This window comes from Budorcas taxicolor, chromosome 1 (genome assembly GCF_023091745.1).
Source record: "Budorcas taxicolor isolate Tak-1 chromosome 1, Takin1.1, whole genome shotgun sequence".
Classification (NCBI taxonomy): Eukaryota; Metazoa; Chordata; class Mammalia; order Artiodactyla; family Bovidae; genus Budorcas; species Budorcas taxicolor.
The window spans coordinates 199,714,782-199,729,596 of record NC_068910.1 but is presented as its reverse complement, the minus strand read 5'-3'; the positions used below and the strand labels follow the sequence as shown (position 1 = coordinate 199,729,596).

Here is a 14,815-nt window from a genome sequence, read left to right as displayed (position 1 = left end):
TCTTTCTTTTCTTTTCTTTTTTTTTTTTACAAGTGTTTCTTAAACATACATAAGATCTTGTTTAAAAAGTAGATTCCAATCAGTGAGTCTGAGCTGGGGTCCACTTTCTCAGGCCACGGTGATGCTACTGGGGGAGACACTACCCCTACATCCTCCCACATGAAACTATATAATGAAACATACTTTTAACAATTAACAACAACAAAAACAAAAAATGAAGTGTAACCAATATAGGACTGCCTCAAGTTTTTTCAACACACAAAGGTCTATCGTTAGTAGACAAAAGAAAACTACTTAATTTCTAAGACTACCAGGCCCATCACTTTCAATATAAATGTCAGTAAAGATTTCAATCCCCCCAAAATACATGATATACTAATATCAATTCAAAAGTGTGTTAATACTGAGATATCTATGAATGTAGACTAGAGTAAAACTATTATGAAAATAAAATAACCAAGACTAAGACATAAAAGGCCTAAGTCAAAAACACTAGAAACAAGAAAATGAATTCACAGCAAGACATTGTCAAGTAGTCTTACCTCAAGAGCTTTAAAAAAACATTCAGAATTGTCTGAAGACTTTAAAAACTTCACAAAAAACGGTTCTTTGTCATTTTTGGACATTTCTGAACTGTCAAAATAAAGGAACCATTAACAAGAGTAAAAACACATTACATACAAAGTTAAATGTTTAAAGCACCTACTTTTCTGCGCAAATAAGAATGTCGAAGGACAAACATTCTGGTCTTGCCCATGAATTCGTCCATTATGGTTTGTAAGAAACAATGGAATGTGGACAAAATCAAGGGAAAAGATGACAACAACCAGTCTTCGTAAATCAAAATACGAAATTAATGTTGCTAAACTGAATTCATCGAGGACTTTTGCTCTGGAGCTCTAAGTCTCCTAAGCCGATGGTCATTCAATTTCATTTAGCTTGAGAATGCTCAGAACGATTAGGTCCCTGAGGTCATCTGCGGCCCTCGAGATAGGCTAAGCCCTCAGTAAACGAACTTTACATATACACATGAAAGCCAGCGATTAAAGTTAGGGCCCTAAAAGGCTAGATGCTCTCACTCCCCAGCTGCCAGGGAAAAGTCCGATTATCGGTCCTGCCCCAGTCACGTGCTCTCTACTGTCCCATCCACCGGTCTGGGGGCCGGTTACAAGGTCCGGAATCCAGGGCCCCTAAGGCCAGAGGCGGCGTCGAGGACCCCTCCCCCTCGCGAGGTGGGGAGGGAGCTGGGTGCTCACTCTGAGCTTCACTCACCTCGGTGGAGGCAGGGGATCTCCGGGCGGCGAGTAGGGGGCCGCGCGGCACGCGGGACTGCGGCTGGGGTCGGGCGCCAGCCCGGCGCACAGCCGCCGCACCCAGCGGCGCCCCCAACCAAAGCAAACGCAGACCCGGAAGTTGCCGAACCACGAACCGACTTTCGCGCCAACCGCGCGGTCGTGCCCGTCCCTTCCGGCGGAAGTGACGCTACGACAACTGCAGCGGGAGAGGGCGGAGACAAAAAAGCGGCGGTGCTGGTTGGTTCCCACCCGAAGGCTAAGGTGTTCCCAGAAGGCTGTGGCAGAAGCTTCGGCTCAGGAGCTGGAAGGGCGGGTCTTGCCTTTGCTGGGAATTGGCGAAGCGCTGAGGGCTAGGGCTTTGGGGCGGCGGGTCAGAGGTATCTTAGAGCAGGAGTTCGCAACTCCAAGGCCAGGGAAGGTTAGTGGTGGAAGCAGAGCCGCTCCCCATTTCTCGCGATGCCGCCTGAACGGCCGAGCTCCCCTTGCCCTGGGAAAAATTGTCTTGTACTAAACCGGTCCCTAGTGACAAAAAATGTTGGGGACTGATGCCTCAGAGCAGACCCTAACATATCAAAAAATAAAGAGAGGTAAAAGAGGGTTTCTTTAATAGTTTATGCCGAGACACCATATGTTATCTAAAACAACTCTGGGAGGCAAATACTGATTTGTATTTACAAATGTAAAAACAGGCTTAGGGAAATTAAATGAAGTGTTCGAGGTCACAGTAAGTGGTAGAAGTTTAAGACTGCACCCAAGTCTTTTTGACTCCGTGGACTGGTGGACTGGATTATTTTCCTCCAGTATAGCCCAAATGTGCTCACCAGCTACAACAGCCAATGGTCTAAAGAAAAAAAAGAGGTCAGGATGACGTGAATTACATGCCTGGTGCGTAAGAGGTCTTTGCCAACTTCAGTAGTGCCCTCCGGGACTAAGACCCTATTCTGCCACCTCGCTACACCCACCTCGCTACCCCCAACCCGGGAGCATCTCATTTTTTTCTCTGTAGCTTCCCAAGTGTTGGGCAGATTGTGGGATGGAACCTAATGTTCAAATGGCAAAGGTGTGGGGGGAGGAGGTGAAATAGGATTGTAGGACTTCTGGCTTGTTGATGGCCAATGACAAACTGCTTGGTCAGCGTTTCTCCTCATTTTATTCTTGACTGTTGAGAGTGAGAAAATCATGATTTGAGTAACCTGAGGGTTTAATGATCTGTACCTTGGTTTTTTAAAATGTCTAAAGATGGTAGATATGATGGTCATCTGAGTTAAATTCACCCATTCCAGTCCATTTTAGTTCACTGATTCCTAAAATGTCGATGTTCACCCTTGCCATCTCTTGTTTCACCACTTCCAATTTGCCTTGATTCATGGACCTGACATTCCAGGTTCCTATGCAATATTGCTCTTTACAGCATCAGATCTTGCTTCTATCACCAGTCACATCCACAGCTGGGTATTGTTTCTGCTTTGGCTCCATCCCTTCATTCTTTCTGGAGTTATTTCTCCACTGATCTCCAGTAGCATATTGGGCACCTAATGACCAGGGGAGTTCCTCTTTTGGTATCCTATCATTTTGCCTTTTTGTACTGTTCATGGGGTTCTCAAGGCAAGAATACTGAAGTGGCTTGCTATTCCCTTCTCCAGTGGACCACATTCTGTCAGACCTCTCCACCATGACCCGCCCGTCTTGAGTTGCCCCGTAGGCATGGCTTGGTTTCATTGACTTATATAAGGCTGTGGTCCTAGTGCGATTAGATTGACTAGTTTTCTGCAAGTATGCTTTCAGTGTGTCTGCCCTCTGATGCCCTCTTGCCACACCTACCATCTTACTTGGGTTTCTCTTACCTTGGGTGTGGGGTATCTCTTCATGGCTGCTCCAGCAAAGTACAGCTGCTGCTCCTTACCTTGGAGGAGGGGTATCTCCTTACTGCCGCCATTCCTGACCTTCAACTACTGTGGGCAGGAATCACTCAGAAGAAATGGAATAGCCATTATGGTCAACAAAAGAGTCCAAATGCAGTACTTGGATGCAATCTCAAAAATGACAGAAAGATCTCTATTGGTCTTCAAGGCAAACCATTCAATATCACAGTAATCCAAGTCTATGCCCCAACCAGTAACACTGAAGAAGCTGAAGTTGAATGGTTTTATGAACACCTACAAGATCTTTTAGAACTAACATCCAAAAAAGATATCCTTTTCATTATAGGGGACTGGAATGCAAAAGTAGGAAGTCAAGAAACACCTGGAGTAACAGGCAAATTTTGCCTTGTAATGCAGAATGAAGCAGGGCAAAGACTAATAAAGAGTTTTGCCAAGAAAATGCATTGGTCATAGCAAACACCCTCTTCCAACAACACAAGAGAAGACTCTACACATGGACATCACCAGATGGTCAACACTGAAATCAGATTGATTATACTCTTTGCAGCCAAAGATGGAGAAGCTCTATACAGTCAACAAAAACAAGACCGGGAGCTGACTGTGGCTCAGATCATGAACTCCTTACTGCCAAATTCAGACTTAAATTGAAGAAAGTAGGGAAAACCGCTAGACCATTCAGGTATGACCTAAATCAAATCCCTTATGATTATACAGTGGAAGTGAGAAATAGATTTAAGGGCCTAGATCTGATAGATAGAGTGTCTGATGAACTATGGAATGAGGTTCGTGACATTGTATAGGAGACAGGGATCAAGACAATCCCCATGGAAAAGAAATGCAAAAAAGCAAAACGGCTGTCTGGGGAGGCTTTACAAATAGCTGTGAAAAGAAGAGAGGCGAAAAACAAAGGAGAAAAGGAAAGATACAAGCATCTAAATGCAGAGTTCCAAAGAATAGCAAGAAGAGTTAAGAAAGCTTTCTTCAGCGATCAATGCAAAGAAATAGAGCAAAAGAACAGAATGGGAAAGACTAAAGATCCCTTCAAGAAAATTAGATACCAAGGGAACATTTCATGCAAGGATGGGCTCGATAAAGGACAGAAATGGTCTGGACCTAACAGAAGCAGAAGATATTAAGAAGAGGTGGCAAGAATACACAGAAGAACTGTACAAAAAAGATCTTCACGACCCAGATAATCATGATGATGTGATCACTAATCTAGAGCAGACATCTTGGAAAGTGAAGTCAAGTGGGCCTTAGAAAGCGTCGCTATGAACAAAGCTAGTGGAGGTGATGGAATTCCAGTTAAGCTGTTTCAAATCCTGAAAGATGATGCTGTGAAAGTGCTGCACTCAATATGCCAGCAAATTTGGCAGACTCAGCAGTGGCCACAGGACTGGAAAGGGTCAGTTTTCATTCCAATTCCAAAGAAAGGCAATGCCAAAGAATGCTCAAACTACTGCACAATTGTACTCATCTCACATCCTAGTAAAGTAATGCTCAAAATTCTTCAAGCCAGGCTTCAGCAATACATGAACCGTGAACTCCCTGATGTTCAAGCTGGATTTAGAAAAGGCAGAGGAACCAGAGATCAAATTGCCAACATCTGCTGGATCATGGAAAAAGCAAGAGAGTTCCAGAAAAACATCTATTTCTGCTTTATTGACTATGCCAAAGCCTTTGACTGTGTGGATCACAATAAACTGGAAAATTATGAAAGAGATGGGAATACCAGACCACCTAACCTGCCTCTTGAGAAATCTGTATGCAGGTCTGGAAGCAACAGTTAGAACTGGACATGGAACAACAGACTGGTTCCAAATAGGAAAAGGAGTATGTCAAGGCTGTATATTGTCACCCTGCTTATTTAACTTATATGCAGAGTACATCATGAGAAACACTGGACTGGAAGAAACACAAGCTGGAATCAAGATTGCTGGGAGAAATATCAATAACCTCAGATATGCAGATGACACCACCCTATGGCAGAAAGTGAAGAGGAGCTAAAAAGCCTCTTGAAGAAAGTCAAACAGGAGAGTGAAAAAGTTAGCTTAAAGCTCAACATTCAGAAAATGAATATCATGGCATCCAGTCCCATCACTTCATGGGAAATAGATGGGGAAACAGTGGAAACAGTGTCAGACTTTATTTTGGGGGGCTGCAAAATCACTGCAGATGGTGATTGCAGCCATAAAATTAAAAGACGCTCACTCCTTGGAAGAAAAGTTATGACCAACCTAGATAGTATATTCAAAAGCAGAGACATTACTTTGCCAACAAAGGTCTGTCTAGTCAAGGCTATGGTTTTTCCAGTAGTCATGTATGGATGTGAGCGTTGGACTGTGAAGAAAGCTGAGCGCCAAAGAATTGATGCTTTTGAACTGTGGTGTTGGAGAAGACTCCTGAGAATCCCTTGGACTGCAAGGAGATCCAACCAGTCCCTTCTGAAGGAGATCAGCCCTGGGATTTCTTTGGAAGGAATGATGCTGAAGCTGAAACTCCAATACTTTGGCCACCTCATGCGAAGAGTTGACTCATTGGAAAAGACTCTGATGCTGGCAGGGATTGGGGGCAGGAGGAGAAGGGGACGACGAGGATGAGATGGCTGGATGGCATCACGGACTCGATGGACGTGAGTCTGAGTGAACTCCGGGAGATGGTGATGAACAGGGAGGCCTGGTGTGCTGCGATTCATGGGGTCACAAAGAGTAGGACACGACTAAGTGACTGAACTGAACTGAACTGAAAGATGGTATATACCATCTTGGGTCAAATTGTGTGAACACTTAGGTGGAAGGTGAGTCAGAATCAGAAACATGGGACTGAAAGGCCTGTTGTCAGGGAGGAGGTGAGGATAGCCTTACAGATACATCAGAGTTACTAGACTTGTTTAAAAAAAAAAAATGAGAGACAACCCTGCCAGAATTCACTGTAAAGGAGCAAATCTGAGCTGCCATAATAATTACTATTTGTGATGTAAGTGACAGTGGACAGAGGGTTCCTGCTCACTCTGCTGGGCAGTCCTCTAGAAAATGGGCATTGTTGGCCACTGTCACTTTAAAAACAACACAACCTGAGAGTGGCGAGTTGTTTTATTAGGCACAAAATAAGGACAGATATTACTTTGCCAACAAAGGTCCGTCTAGTCAAGGCTATGATTTTTCCAGTGGTGATGTATGGATGTGAGGAGTTGGACTGTGAAGAAAGCTGAGCGCCAAAAAATTGATGCTTTTGAACTTTGGTGTTGGAGAAGACTCTTGAGAGTCCCTTGGACTGCAAGGAGATCCAACCAGTCCATCCTAAAGGAGATCAGTCCTGCGTGTTCATTGGAAAGACTGATGCTGAAGCTGAAACCCCAATACTTTGGCCACCTTATGCGAAGAGTTGACTTATTGGAAAAGACCTTGATGCTGCGAGGGAATGGGGGCAGGGGGAAAAGGGGATGACAGAGGATGAGATGGCTGGGTGGCATCACCGATTGGATGGACATGAGTTTGAGTGAACTCCGGGAGTTGGTGATGGACAGGGAGGCCTGGCATGCTGTGGTTCATGGGGTCACAAAGAGTTGGACTTGACTGAGAAACTGAACTGAACTGAAGGACAGAAAAATTATGGATGTAACAGAAGCAGAGAAGGCAAGAATACACAGAAGAACTATATATAAGAGGTCTGAAAGACCCAGAAGCACTATGGTGTGGTCACTCACCTAGAGCCAGACATCCTGGAGTGTGAGGTCAATTAGGCCTTAGAAGCATTACTACAAAGTGGAGGTGATGGAATCCCAGGTAAGCTATTTAAAATAAAAGATGATGCTGTGAAAGAGCTGTACTCAATGTGTCAGCAAATTTGGAAAACTGAGCAGTGGCCGCAGGACTGGAAAATGTCAATTTTCATTCCATTCCCAAAAAGGGCAATGTCAAAGAATATTCAAACTATGGCACAGTTGCAGTCATTTCACATGCTAACATGGTAATTCTCAAAGTCCTTCAAGCTAGGCTTCAGCAGTATGTGAACCAAGAACTTCCAGATGCTCAAACTGGATTTAGAAAAGGCAGAGGAACCAGAGATCCAATTGTCAACATCTGTTGGGTCATAGAGAAGCAAGAGAATTCCAGAAAAACATCTACTTCTGCTTCATTGACTATACACAAGCCTTTGACTGTTGGATCACAACAAACTGTGGAAAATTCTAAAGAGATGGGAATATCAGAGCACCTTCGTTCAGTTCAGTCGCTCAGCCGTGTCCGACTCTTTTCTACCTTATGAACCGCAGCATGCCAGGCCTCCATATCCATCACCAACTCCCAGCATTTACCCAAACTCATGTCCATTGAGTTGGTGGTGCCATCCAACCAGCTCATCCTCTGACATCCCCTTCTCCTGCCCTCAATCTTTCCCAGCACCAGGGTCTTTTCAAATGAGTCAGTTCTTCGCATCAGGTGGCCAAAGTATTGGAGTTTCAGCTTCAACATCAACCCTTCCAATGAACACCCAGGACTGATCTCCTTTAAGATGGACTGGTTGGATCTCCTTGCAGTCCAAGGGACTCTTAAGAGTCTTCTCCAACACCGCAATTCAAAAGCAACAATTCTTCAGTGCTCAGCTTTCTTTATAGTCCAACTCTCACATCCATACATGACTATTGGAAAAACCCATAGCCTTGACTAGACGGACCTTTGTTCACAAAGTAATGCCTCGGCTTTTGAATATACTATCTAGGCTGCTCATAACTTTTCTTCCAAGGAGCAAGCGTCTTTTAATTTCATGGCTGCAGTCACCATCTGCAGTGATTTTGGAGGCCCCCTGCCCCCCAAAATAAAGTCAGCCACTGTTTTCACTATTTCCCCATCTATTTTCCATGAAGTGGTAGGAGCGGATGCCATGATTTTAGTTTTCTGAATGTTGAGCTTTAAGCCAACTTTTTCACTCTCCTCTTTCCCTTTCATCAAGAGGCTCTTTAGTTCTTCTCTTTCTGCCATAAGGGTGGTGTCATCTGCATATCTGAGGTTATTGATATTTCTCCCAGCAATCTTGATTCCAGCTTGTGCTTCTTCCAGCCTAGCTTTTCTCATGATGTACTCTGCATATAAGTTAAATAAGCAGGGTGACAATATACAGCCTTAACGTACTCCTTTTCCTATTTGGAACCAGCCTGTTGTTCCATGTCTAGTTCTAACTGTTGCTTCCTGACCTGCATATAGGTTTCTCAAGAGGCAGGTCAGCTGGTCTTGTATATCCATCTCTTTCAGAATTTTCCACAGTTTATTATGATCCACACAGTCAAAGGCTTTGGCATAGTCAATAAAGCAGAAATATATGTTTTTCTGGAACTCTCTTGCTTTTTCCATGATCCAGTGGATGTTGGCAATTTGATCTCTGGTTCCTCTGCCTTTTCTAAAACCAGTTTGTACATCTGGAAGTTCATGATTCACGTATTACTGAAGCAAGGCTTGGAGAATTTTGAGCATTACTTTACTAGCGTGTGAGATGAGTGCAATTGTGTGGTAATTTGAGCATTCTTTGTCATTGCCTTTCTTTGGGATTGGAATCAAAACTGACCTTACCCGCCTCCTAAGTAACATGTATGCAAGTCAAGAAGCAACAGAACTGGACATAGAACAATGGACTGGTTCCAAATTGGGAAAGGAGTATGTCAACGCTGTACATTGTCACCCCGCTTATTTACAGAGTACATAATGTGAAATGCCTGGCTGGCTGAAGCTCAAGCTGGAATCAAGATTGCCAGGAAAAATGTCAATAACCTGAGATATGCAGATGACACCACCCTAATGGCAGAAAGCAAAGAGGAACTAAAGAGTCTCTAGATGAAGGTAAAAAAGGAGCATGAAAAGAAGGCTTAAAACCCAACATTCAAAAAACTAAGATCATGGCATCTGGTCCCATCACTTCATGGCCAATAGATGGGGAAAAAATGGAAACAGTGACAGACTTTGTTTTCTTGGGCTCCAAAATCGCTGGGGCCAGTGACTCCATGAAATTTAAAGCTGCTTAAATAGGCCAGGTTGATGAAAATGAAAGTTTGCTTTAATTCAGATGCTGGCAACTGGAGTGGGGGGGAGGATGGCAGACATCTCTCCAAAAGCTGACTCTCCCCACAAGCAGTGGGGTAAGAACTTTTATAAACAGAGTGGAGGTGGGGCAGAGACTACATGCAGAAACAACACATCTTTAACAGTCATCTTCAAATTGGTCATCAGTGATCTGACGAGCATCATCTTGACTGTTTTAGGCAACGTTTATCTTCAGTTCCAGGGTCCATTTGTTCGCATTTATTTGTGATCAGTCCTTGGAATTGTGGCAGTTTATGTCCCGGATACAGTCTGGTCATCTTGTAGTTATCTTCTCCACCTGGGGTTTTAGTATCTATAAAACAGCTCATAGGATATGGCTCACAATGTTATCTACAGCCCTTGATAAAGGTCCTTGATGATGCTTAATGACTACATTATTCTTAAGTCTCTTCTGTTTTCTTTTATTTCCACATCTATCACTTTTTTGATTAAGCTTATTCTTTGACTAAAGTTTTCCCACACAAAAGGCAGGCAAACATGATGGAGGAGTGGGCAGGGACGCAGTGTCCTGCTCCGTTTCACTTGGAAGAAAAGCTATGACAAACCTGAACAGCATATTAAAGAACATAGATATCACTTTGCCAACAAAGGTCCGTATGGTCAAGGCTATGGTTTTTCCTGTAGTCATGTACGGAAATGATGTACATGTAGTCATGATGTAGATTTAGTCATGTTGGACCATAAAGAAGGTTGAGTCCTGAAGAACTGATGCTTTCAAACTGTGGTTCTGGAGAAGACTCAAGAGTCCCTTGGACAGCAAGAAGTTCAGACCAGTGGTGGTTTAGTCCCTAAGTTGTGTCTGACTCTTGTGACCCCATGGACTGTAGCCCTCCAGGTTCCTTTGTCCATGGGATTTTCCAGGCAAGAATACTGGAGTTGGTTGCCACTTCCTTCTCCACGGGATCTTCTGGACCCAGGAATTGAACCTGGGTCTCCTGCATTGCAGGTGGATTCCTGCATTGAAGGCAGATTCTTTACCAACTGATCTACGAAGGAAGCTCCTTCAAACCAGTCAATCCTAAAGGAAATCAACCCTGAATATTCATTAGAAGTACTGATGCTGAAGCTCCAATACATTGGCCACCTAATGCAAACCGCCAGCTCACTGGAAAAGACTGATGCTGGGAAAGATTCAGGGCAGGAGGAGAAGAGGGTGACAGAGGATGAGATGGTTGAAACGCATCATCAAACTAATGGACATGAGTTTGAGCAAACTCCAGGAGATAGTGAAGGACAGGGAAGCCTGGCTTCTGTGGAGTTCCATGCAGCTGGCTTCCATGCTGCATTCCATGGGGTTGCAAAGAGTCAGACACGCCTGAGTGACTGAACAGCAACAAAATAACAAAGACTACAGCCTGGGTGACAGCACCTCAGTAGTTCCAGAAACTACTGCGAAGTGGTAGAATGGAAGGTCAGTATATATGTGCCTTTGGTGAAGGGAGAGTACATGCATTCAAGCACATATATTTTGCAGGAGGTTTCTGCTAGTTACAAGGAATGGACATCACCGTGAAGAATTTAAGTGCTTTTCTAGATATGAGGAGATACAAGAATTGGGCTCATAAAATTGGGTCTTTGAATATATCTATCTGAAGACCTCTTCTGCCAGGTCTTTTTCCAAAGCACAAATGCCTCATTTCTGCTCTCCACCTTAAACTCCTTTCAGGGAGTGTTGAAATGAGTAGCTGCAGCAGCACATGATTTAATCCTTGTAGAAGTAGATGGCAGAAAAACATCTACTTCTGCTTTACTGACTACGCCAAAGCCTTTGACTTTTGTGGATCACCATAAACTGTGGAAAGTTCTGAAAGAGATGAGAATACCAGACTACCTGACCTGCCTCTTGAGAAACCTGTATGCAGGTCACGAAGCAACAGTTAGATCTGGACATAGAAAAACACGCTGGTTCCAAATAGGAAAAGGAGTATGTCAAGGCTGTATACTGTCACCGTGCTTATATAACTTTATATGCAGAGTACCTCATGCAAATGCTAGGCTGGAAGAAGCACAAGCTGGAATCAAGGTTGCTGGGAGAAATATCAATAACCTCAGATATGCAGATGACACAACCCTTATGGCAGAAAGAGAAGAAGAACTAAAGAGCCTCCTGATGAAAGTGAAAGAGGAGTGAAAAAGTTGGCTTAAAGCTCAACATTCAGAAAACTAAAATCATGGCATCCAATCCCATCCCTTCATGGGAAATAGATGGGGAAACAGTGGAAACAGTGGTTGACTTTATTTCGGGGGGAGGGGGCTCCAAAATCACTGCAGATGGTGACTGCAGCCATGAAATTAAAAGACACTTACTCCTTGGAAGCAAAGTTATGACCAACATAGACAGCGTATTCAAAAGCAGAGACGTTACTTTGGCAACAAAGGTCCGTCTAGTCAAGGCTATGGTTTTTCCAGTAGTCATGTATGGATGTGAGAGTTGGACTATAAAGAAAGCTGAGCACCAAACAACTGATGCTTATGAACTGTGGTGTTGGAGAAGACTCTTGAGAGGTCCTTGGACTGCAAGGAGATCCAACCAGTCCATCTTAAAGGAGATCAGTCCTGGTTGTTCATTGGAAGGACTGATGTTGAACTGAAACTCCAATACTTTGGCCACCTGATGTGAAGAGCTGACTCATTTGAAAAAACCCTGACGCTGGGAAAGATTGAAGGCAGGAGGAGAAGGAGAACCAGAGGGTGAGCTGGTTGGATGGTATCACCGACTCAATGGACATGAGTTTGAGTAAACTCCAGGAGTTGGTGATGGATAGGGAGGCCTGGCCTGCTGCAGTCCACGGGGTCACAAAGAGTCAGACACAACTGAGCAACAGAACTGAACTGAGAGGTAGATGACAAGTGCCAATTTGTAATTGATAGGGCCCCCTCCTGGACTTCCCTGGTGGCTCAGATGGTAAAGCGTCTATCTACAATGCGGGAGACCAGGGTTCAAGCCCTGGGTTGGGAAGATCCCCTGGAGAAGGAAATGGCAATCCACTCCAGTACTATAGCCTGGAAAATCCCATGGACAGAGGAGCCTGGTAGGCTACAGTCTTTGGGGTCACAAAGAGTCAAACATGACCGAGCGACTTCATTTTCCTCCTGGTATTAAATTCGACCATGCTTCAGGAGGCATTTCATGACCATTTTGTCACACAATGCTAGGAAGGTTCATTTTCAGATCTGTCAAAGATTTTACTGATAGACCACTCAGTGCAGTTACTGGACTAGGTCTTATCAACAGTAACCAGGACTCTGGATCACCTGTCTTACTAACCTCTTACGTCCAGGAAAAAATTCCCTCTTCTTGTATCTTCCCATATGTAAAGTTATACTATTACAATCATTGATATCATATAAAAATATTTTCATCAGAGGCTCAGTCACACATTTGGTAATGCAAGAAACAACAATCTTGTAAAATAGATAAAGTACAAATAACATAGCTATCAGTATTATTAAAGTCATCAGTAAGAAGCCAAGAACTTCCATGAGGTGTATCCCAGTATATCCTCAGATTGTCTGACTTCATCTATTCTGTACCAATCTTTATTTTTCATGGAAATAATAAATTTTGTGTGTGCTCAGTCATGTCTGACTATTTGTGGCCCCATTGACTGTAGACTGCCAGCCTCATCTGTCCATGGAATTTTCCAGGTAAGAATACTGGAGTGGGTTGCCATTTCTTCCTCCAGGGATCTTTCCAATCCAAAGATACATGCATTTCTTGCATCTCCTGCATTGGCAGGGGGGGTTCTTTCCCACTGCACCACCTGGGATTGGCACTGTCCATAAGGCACTCAGCCTGGTATTACTAGGCTGTTTATCCTTAATATAATTTAATTGTTCCCAAGATAAAGGAATCTGCCTCCAATGCAGGAGATGGGGTTTGATCCTTGGGTCAGGAAGATCACTGGGAAGAGGAAATGGCAACCCACTCCAGTATTCTTGCCTGGGAAATCCCACGTACAAAGGAGTCTGGTGGGTTACAGTCTGTTGTCACAAGAGTCAGAGATGACTTAATGACTTAACAATAAAAGATTAAGGGGGGGGGGGCCTTAAAACTTAAATGACCTCAGCCTGGTGTTAACCACATATTGTTGTTCAATCACTAAGTCCTGTCTGACTCTGCCACCCCATGGACTACAGCACACCAGACTCTGCTGTCCTTCAAGTTATCTTGGAATTTGCTAAAATTCATGTCCATTGAGTCCGTGATGTCATCCAAGCATCTCATGCTCTGTCACCCCCTATTCCTCCTGCACTTAATCTTTCCCAGCATCAGAGTCTTTGCCAATGAGTGCACTCTTCACATCTAGTGGCCAAACTATTGGAGCTTCAGCTTTAGCAACAGTCCTCCAGTGAATATTCAGGGTTGACTTCCTTTAGGATTGACAGGTTTGAACCCCTTGCTGTTTAAGGAACTCTGAAGAGTCTTCTCCAACATCACAGTTCAAAAGCATCAATTGTTCAAGCTTCGTTATGGTCCAACTCTTACATCCATCATGACTACTGGAAAAACCAGAGCTTTGACTATACAGACCATTGTCAGCAAAGTGAGGTCTCTGCTTTTTAATATGCTGTCCAGATTTGTCACAGCTTTTCTTCTGAGGGGTGAACATCTTTACATTTCAAGGCTACAGTCACTGTCTGCAGTGACTTGGGGCCCCAAGAAAATAAATCTGCCAGTGCTTTCACTTTGTCCCTTCCATTTACCGTGAAGTGATGGGATTGGATGCCTTGACCTTAGTTTTTTGAATGTTGAGTTTCAAGCCTGCTTTTCCATTGTCCTTTCACCCTCATCAAGAAGCTCTTTACTTCCTCTTCACTTTCTGCCATTAGCGTGATATCATCTGCATATCTGTGGTTGTTGATGCTTCTCCTGGCAATCTTGATTCCAGCTTGTGCTTCATTCACCCTAGCATCTCACAAGATGTACTCTGCATTTAAGTTAAATAAGCAGGGTGACAATATACAGTTTGCCGTAGTCCTTTCCCACTTTGGAACCACTCAGTTGTTCTGTGTCCGGTTCTGACTTTTGCTTCTTGACTGGTATACAGGCTTCTCAAGAGACAGGTAAGGTAGTCTGGTATTCCCATCTCTTTAAGAATTTTTCACAGTTGGAGATCCACACTGTTAAAGGCTTTCACATAGTCAATGATACAGAAGTAGATGCCCTTCTGGAATTCTCTTGCTCTCTCTATGATCAAATGAATGTTGGCAATTTGATCTTTGGTTCCTTTGCCTTTTCTAAACCAATCTTGTACATCTGGAAGTTCTTGTTTCACATACTCCTGAGGCCTAGCTTGAAGGATTTTGAGCGTTACCTTACTAGCATTTGAAAAGAGCACACTTGTACAGTAATTTGAACATTCTTTGATATTTCCATTCTTTGGGATTGGAATGAAAACTGACCTTTTCCAGTCCTGTGGCCACTGCTGAGTTTTCCAATTTTGCTGACATATTGAGTACAGCACTTTCAACAGCATCATCTTTTAGGATTTGAAATAGCTCAGCTGGAATTCCATCACCTCCACTAGCTTTGTTTGTAGTA

The 14,815-nt window shown here is 43.6% G+C and overlaps 1 protein-coding gene across 1 annotated transcript in view; it reads right to left on the bottom strand.

Moving 5' to 3' along the window:
- The window catches only part of TOPBP1 (DNA topoisomerase II binding protein 1), a 75,066-nt gene extending 73,755 nt beyond the window's left edge, over nucleotides 1-1,311 (bottom strand). Inside the window, exons 1-2 of the mRNA XM_052639171.1 lie at nucleotides 1,273-1,311; nucleotides 543-633 (exon numbers count right to left, since the gene is read on the bottom strand). Coding sequence (XP_052495131.1) covers nucleotides 543-626 — 84 coding nt within the window. The 5' untranslated portion in view covers nucleotides 627-633; nucleotides 1,273-1,311. The remainder of the gene's footprint in view (nucleotides 1-542; nucleotides 634-1,272) is intronic.
- Nucleotides 1,312-14,815: the final 13,504 nt, after the last annotated feature.